Here is a 7,708-nt window from a genome sequence, read left to right on the forward strand (position 1 = left end):
ATGGCTCATTCACCGGGTTCTCGAAGCCCGAGATTTCCGACGCGCTGCACCGGCTGAGCGAGGAGATGCCGCTGCTGCAGCTGCCCGACAGCACCGGCGAGTTGGAGAGCAGCCCGGACGAGTGGTACTCCACCGGGGAGGGCGTGAAGGACTGCCCCGGGCCCTGCAGGCGAAGCGGGCGGAAAGACAGGGGAGCAAGGGGGACACAGAGCGAGTCAAACCCTGCGAGGGGCGGGGTCACACCCTGCGAGGGGCGGGGCCACACCCTGCGAGGGGCGGGGTCACACCCTGCGATGGCTGGAATGCACGCCCCACTGAATGTGGGCAGGGAAGCCCTAACCCAGCACCTCAGATGGGGTGTCTTTGGAGACGGGGCCTTTACAGCGCTATCTCCCTTAAAAGGAGGCCCCGGGGTGAGCCCACATCTAATCTGACCATTGTCCTTAGAAGAGGAGGAAACTTGGAACACCCCCCAAGGCGCAAGCACACAGAGAGAAGACCCCGTGGAGACGCCAGGAAAGGGGCCTGGGAAGACCATGCCTGGCAATGCCGTGATTTCCAGAGCAGCAGGAGGATAAGTTCTGTGGATTAAACCAGATTTCTGGCATTTCATAAAGAACTGCAAGTTCTAGCAACAATAGCTCAGTGTCTCATAACTTCTTGAAGCTGAGCAGCGGCTGCTCCCGGCCAAAGGGGATACATTCTTTCCTTTGCCACAGTCCCCACCTGACCACAAGATACTCCCCGACTCCCGCTCTGGTTCATGTCAGCTGGCAGCCCCCTGCATCCGCACGTGCTCACTCCCTAACTGGTGTCCGAAGGAAAAGGAGTCCTGAGGGGTGGTCTGTGGAGAGCGGGACCCTGGGGCAGGCTGACAGTAGCGCTCCTGGGGCCCTTGGGGGCAGATCAGCAGGTGCAAGTCCCACAATAAAGGAACTGGGAGAGCTTCGTCCAGCCCACTGTCTTCTAATGGGTGTGGTCATGAACCCTTGTTTGGGTTCATCACAGAATGGCCTATAAATAGAATGGTCTACAGTGGTCGGCAAACTGTGGCTCACGAGCCACATGCAGCTCTTTGGCCCCTTGAGTGTGGCTCTTCCACAAAATAACACGTGCGGGCGTGCGCGTACAGTGCGATTGAAACTTTGTCGCCCATGCGCAGAAGTCGGTATTTTGTGGAAGAGCCACACTCAAGGGGCCCAAGAGCCGCATGTGGCTTGCGAGCCGCAGTTTGCTGACCACTGTTCTAGGAGGTAACATTGGGACAAACACACTTTGAAAAATGTCCTTTTGGACCAACTTGACCTTGGTCTCTCTTTTTAAACAAAATAATGCGGGGAGACACAAACCCTTCCCCTTAGCGGGGCCGGAAATGAAGCAGGGCCAACCGAGAGGTCCCAATGCACTGCTGGTTTTGTCCAAAATAAGACAGGAGAGCACCGCCAGTCTCAACAGGGTTACTCCATTTAGGTGCTGAAAACAACCTTTAAGGCACCGCCTGCATTCTAATCACAGGGCGAGGAGCTTAGGGCAGAGCGCCCTCTCCTGGACCCCAGGAGTCACAACACGCCCAGCCACCTCTTAGAGTCCAGTGATGGCGAACCTTGTGAGCTCCGCGTGCCAGCATTTTGAAAAACCCTAACGTAACTCTGGTGCCGTGTATATAGAAATTTGATATTTGCAACCATAGTGAAACAAAGACTTATATTTTTGATATTTATTTTATATATTTAAGTGCCATTTAACAAAGAAAAATCAACCAAAGAAATGAGTTCGCGTGTCACCTCTGACACGCGTGTCATAGGTTCGCCATCACTGCGACCCCACTGTGACCATGTGGCCACAGAGGCGGGCAGTGAGGACGGATGCAGGTCTGCTGCACAGCACCATCCACTCAGCTATTTCAACATTTCCATCCCTTTGTTCTTTTTGTTCTTAAGAGCCAATCTCTAAGACTTAGAGTCTTATTACTACTCTGCAAAATCCAGGGAAAGGTGCAGGTACTGGTCCGTAGCGCCGCGTGAGAGGGAGCGCGAGGCGGGTGGGAAGCTGTGGACACGCCACGGCCACGTCCTTTCCCTCCCGTCACCAAGACCACAGTCCCGGCTGCAGAGCAGGCACAGGCCGTGGGCTTTCTCGGGACCGCTATGGCAGAGACAACAAAACCAGCAGGGAACTGGCTCTGTCGGAAACGTGGGCAACATGAACGACATCACGCTTCTTTGCGATTTCCTCCCTCTGTTTGGTTTCCCGTTTGAGATTCTCGGTTTCTATGAGCAGCTGCTGCCTCGGACGGTTGGTCCTAGTGCCGCGTGGGAGGGAGCGCAAGGCGCGCGGGAAGCTGTGGAAACGCCACGGCCACGTCGCTTCCCTCCCGTCACACTGAGACCACAGTCCCGGCTGCAGAGCAGGCACAGGCCGTGGGCTTTCTCAGGACCGCTATGGCGGAGACAACAAAACCAGCAGGGAACTGGCTCTGTTGGAAACGTGGGCAACGTGAACGAAATCACGCTTCTTTGCTATTTCCTCCCTCTTTTTGGTTTCCCGTTTCAGATTCTCGGTTTCTATGAGCAGCTGCTGCCTCGGACGGCTCAGGACCTGTTTTCCTTTGTTACCTAGAAACCTCTCCCCCTCGAAAGGGACAAGGAGCGTGTAGGTCCCCGTCACTCAGGGATGAAATCATTCTTTCCATTGCAGTTGCTTCCGGGCAGCAGCTCTGGGCACCACGCCCACACGGACTGGCAGGCCTTGCGCTCAGCCTGACACCCTACCCTTGGACAGCTACCCTTGACCTCCACGAGGGACTGTGTCTGCTCAGAGATGTTCAATAGCCCGTGTCTACAGACCCGGACAAACGTCTGATCTTTAAAGCTTTAAAAAGTCATTGCACTGCCTGGCTTTTCATTAATGTATTCGAAAGTCTTGGTAGAAAACAGGAAAAGAGCCTGGCCAGTGAGGCTCAATGGTTGAGCATCAGCCTACGAACCAGGAGGTCAGGGTTCAATTCCTGGTCAGGGCACAGGCCCGTGTTGTGGGCTCGATCCTCAGTGTGGCGTGCAGGAGGCGGCCAATCGATGATTCTCATCATTGATGTTTCTATCTCTCTCTCTTCCTCTCTGAGATCAATACAAACATTTTTTTTCTTTTTAAAGAAAATAGGAAAAGAGAAACTGGGTTTGGCTTTGTCAGAGTGGGCGAGGCTGATGAGAAGGCAAAAGGCCCAGAACACTATTTCGGACACCTTGATCCTGATGTCGATTCAAGGTGTTGTGCGTTTTAATGCCTCTTAAACCAGGGCAGGCTGAACATGTCCTAGGACAGTGGTCAGCAAACTCATTAGTCAACAGAGCCAAATATCAACAGTACTTCTTCAAAATGGACTCGCCCAGCCCAAAAACTGACTTCTGCGCATGGGCCACGAAGTTTCAATCGCACTGTACGTGTGCGCCCGCACGTGGTATTTTGTGGAAGAGCCACTCAAGGAGCCAAAAAGCTGCATGTGGCTCGCGAGCCGCAGTTTGCCGACCATGGTCCTAGGACCTAGGAGGTGACACTGGGACCATATTTCTTTCCTAATTCGGCGTCTCTCTCCAGGCTGCACATCCTCACTGGCACCATTTGCGAGCGAGCAAGGCTAATAACCTGAACACGGGCTGCGTCAGCGGAGGCGGCACCCCCAGGGGAAAGCCCAGGGCTGCTCCCGCCCCGCCTTCCTCGTGCTGCCCCCCACTTCTCTGCCTGCTCCGTGCAAATGAAAGCCCTGCTAACGGACCAGGGGGCTCCTCAGGGGGGAGGGAACACGGGGCCCATCCCAGGCTCAGTTAAACGAGAGCCGTACCTTCAACGGAGACCGCCCGGCAGGTGAGGGGGAGACCGGCGCCGTGTGTCTCGCAGGCGAAGCTGTAAAGAGAGAGAGTTTCAATTCAGAAACACCGGGCGGTTGACCCCAGGGCGTGCCCTCTGCGTGTGCAAACCCACAGGTGGCCCTGGGCAGGAGGACCTGGGCAGGGGTGTGGGGGCGTAAGTCACCCAAGATTGGCAGTGTCCGGAATGGGAGAGGAGTGAAAAGCCACAGCCGTGCGGGATGCGTGAGCCTCAGTGGCAGGGCCCCAGAGGGGCCCATCGTCCCATTTCCCCAAAGCCCAGATGCTTGTGGGTGTGGAGGGCCAGGAGTGGTCTCCACAGACGCTGCTGGCCGGGGCCTGAGCGGCAAAAGGAAGCCCAGGGCCCTGGGCAGCACAGACTGACTAGGTCCAGGGGCACACGGACTCCAGCCTCCGACTGCACGCCATCCCCCACTGCAAACCGTAGAAAACCTTGGCCACAACCACTAGCCCCCTAATGCCTGTACTCCGGTCCCCCTTAGTCCCCGGGATGGAGGATGGGGGTGGGGGAGGGGGGTGGTGCCCTAGATTTCATCATCTGGGCAGACAGGCGTGTTCCTCCTGCCCACCAGCCCAGCCCCACGTCGGGACCCGGCACGTGGATGGATGAACTGCTCTGTGCAGAGTGCAGACGCCTCTCCTAATTCCACCAAGTCGGGTTCATGAGTTCGGGGTTTATTGCTCTGTGGAGAGCTGCCCGTGCCTGCTCCCCCCCGCCCCCCCCTCCACCGGCTGTCACGGGGGGTTGATAACTCACAGGAAACCACAGAAAGGCTGAAGCGGAGACAGACAGTCCAGACACCCCCCTGCCCCCACAGAGAGCACAGATGAGGACAGAGGACAGACCAGGAGGATCTGTGCGGAAGGGAGGCAGCCCGCCACGCTACCCTGCAGAGGTCAGTAACCCATGTGTGCCGGGGCGCTCCTCCTGGCTCGTGTGCAGTGACCCCTCCTGCGCACCTGCCCGCTCAGGCTCACAGAGCCACTGCTTAGGAAGGCATTCTCGCACGGAGCCTACGCCAGCCCTGCCAGGACCCTTGCCTACAGGTTTGAATGGGCCTAGGAACCGAACCGCCCCCAACTGACAGCTGCTGAAATGCTTTTCAAGTTCCCACCTGCAGCCACACAACCAGGTTTAACGGCAGAACACAAGTCACCTGGGGGCCGAGTCCTCACTGGGGGGGGGCGGGGGGGGGGTCCCCGCAGTGACCCACTTCACAGCTGAGCCCAGTGGCTCCTGCTCTGCTTAAAGCTCTCACGGCCTTTCAAACCCTGCTGGTGGCGTTTAGCTATGGCAACGACAGAAAACCTGGCAGCAGAGTTTTATTTGAAAAAGAAAGGCTGCCCGGCTGGCGTGGCTCAGTGGGTGAGCGTCGACCTATGAACCAGGAGGTCACGGTTTGATTCCCAGGCAGGGCACGTGCCCAGGTTGTGGCTCAATCCCAAGTAGGGGGCGTGCAGGAGGCAGCTGATCAATGATTCTCAACATTGATGTTTCTATCTCTCTCTCCCTCTCCCTTCCTCTCTAAAATCAATTTTAAAAATGTGTATATAAATAAGTACATAAAAAGAGTCACTTTCCTCTTCTTAGTAAACAAAAAAAAAAGATGCTAAAATGCAGCAAATGAAACGGACCCTCCAGGAAAGCCCACAGAGGCAATGGTATCGTATTTCCTCTTACCAGGAGGCTGGGTGTATTCATAATTTCAAAACTACTCTTGACCTGCGTTAAGTGTTGGGAAGACTGTGCCCAGCACCAGGGTAGGGGAGCTGGCAGAGCGGGTCAGCCCTCTCAGCGACACCCCCCGTGGAGGTCACTGAGCAAAGGGCTTGTTCAGGAGGACAGGGGCCCTGTTCCTGCTGTTGACTCACAGGCAGCTTCCCTCACCATTATTGTCAGGGTTCTTGAACTCTAACTCAGGCCTTCGAGAAGTGATTGAATATGGTCCTCTCCGGGCAGCAGACAGCGTGGCACGGGGGTAGTTGTCCCCAGCCGCCCATCAGAGTTAGGGTCCGTCAGTGCCTGTTTCGGGGCCGCCTGCGGCGTTGGCATCAGCTCCACACGAGAGGGAAGGAAGCAGCGTGCCAGCAGAGGCTGCTGCGGAGGAGGAGGCTAGGAGGGCAGTGCCAGCCCACAGCGTGCAGAGAACGCGCTCCCGTCAGAGCTCACGAGGAACGCAGTGTAGCAGGAGTTCAGCAGAGAGAGGGACAGTGCCCACGCATTAGGCAGCTACGGAGGCTCCCCGCTCCAGGACCACCCCCTGCCTTTCTCTGCGCAATCCACAGCGGGAGCAGTCAGTGCAGTGGTTATTGCAGAGAAGCGACGACGCACACGCGTCATATACCCACCCGTCAGTGCGGGTCGCGGAGGGACAGGGGGCGAGAGGAGCCCCCCTCTCTCCGCCATGCTCCTGGCCTCCTTCCCACTGTCCAGGCTCCAGCTGCTAGGGGTGGGGTTCACAGCTGGAAGGGAACAACATGGCTAAAGCTCTCTGCCCTCGGACCCGAGACCTTAAAGAATCAGTTACCCAGAATGAAAGAAACCAACTGGATTTAAACACACCACACGCACGCGCACACACACACACACACACACACACACACGCACACACACACACAGGAAAGCTGCTAAGGCCTGGCCCTTTCTCTGTCTGCCTCCCTCACCATGAGAGCTGACGTTTAACTAGGTGAGACCGGGTCTGAGTACTGCACTCACAGTCACACAGAACCACAGCCTCACACGTAGCGCAGAGCCTTGATGAGAACTACAAACCTGTTCAGATGCTAGAGGGCAGACGAAGAATGCGACCACTAGACGACTTCAAAACTGTCTTTCGTAAGGACTTGTGGACACGTGGCACTCAAAAGGGGGAAGGCGGTGACAATGTTGGCAGAATCACGGGGAAGGGACAGCCTACCACACCGCCTGCGGAGGGGACCCACTCTGGGAAAAGGGCCCCAGCTCCCGAAATCAATGCGCTCTACTGAGGCACATCCTACAACAGAACTTCGACTGGGTTGGCGTCTTCCTCTTTTCTCGTTTGCCTGCTGCATGCTTCAGCGAGATGCAGAAATATGGAGCCACCCTGACAGGAGGTGGCTGGAGGCAAGGGTTATAAATAGCGCTGTGCTGCGATTTCCAGGCAGGCCTAGGAGGGTCCGCAGCTTGCTCCCTGCGCAGGCACTGCCCCCTGGTGGTCGTGGCTAGGATGCCAACATTTTGCCACCAAAGGTCCTTGTGCATTTAATGGGATGCAATGACCGCTCTTGAAATACCTTTCCTTGGTTCCTTTTCAGTTTGCTTTGTGGTTTTCTTTGGTGGCAGGATGAGGAAAAGGCCATATTCCTACATTCTTCAGACAGAGATCAATATCTGACTTGTAAGATGAAAGCCACACTTTTATTCTAAAATACTAGTAACTGGGGCTGCGGTCTCACTAATGTGACCTCCCGAGGACAGTTTGGATGTCACTGTACCAGATACTCCACGACAACACAGCTTGTTCTTAATGAGGGTGATTCCAGTCTTTTCAGGGACGTTTCATTAGTGACTCCCGATTGGGGCTGGTGGGACCGCTGGGCTCTGCGAGGCTGGCCCTGAGAGAAGCCAGTGGGGGCCTGGCTGCCCCAGCCCCGCACCCCGGAAGTCCCCACTATACTGCACAGACTGATACTAATGGGCCGCTCGCTGCAATGCACGTGTCTGCCTCTCCTTTTGTGTGACCCTGAGGCCGAGGGCGCTCCATTACGCACTGGACTGCAACTCCTCAACAGTACCTGAGTCACCACACACGACATGCGCTGGCAGAGGAGCTGTGTGGGGG

At 56.3% G+C, this 7,708-nt stretch overlaps 1 protein-coding gene across 1 annotated transcript in view; it reads right to left on the bottom strand.

Annotated features, from left to right (window-relative positions):
- Positions 1–7,708, bottom strand: part of DOCK4 (dedicator of cytokinesis 4) — a 198,090-nt gene that overhangs the window by 430 nt on the left and 189,952 nt on the right. Inside the window, exons 48-50 of the mRNA XM_014547168.1 lie at positions 6,234–6,347; positions 3,839–3,900; positions 6–163 (exon numbers count right to left, since the gene is read on the bottom strand). Coding sequence (XP_014402654.1) covers positions 6–163; positions 3,839–3,900; positions 6,234–6,347 — 334 coding nt within the window. The remainder of the gene's footprint in view (positions 1–5; positions 164–3,838; positions 3,901–6,233; positions 6,348–7,708) is intronic.

The sequence above is a fragment of the Myotis brandtii genome, unplaced genomic scaffold (genome assembly GCF_000412655.1).
Source record: "Myotis brandtii unplaced genomic scaffold, ASM41265v1 scaffold466, whole genome shotgun sequence".
Classification (NCBI taxonomy): Eukaryota; Metazoa; Chordata; class Mammalia; order Chiroptera; family Vespertilionidae; genus Myotis; species Myotis brandtii.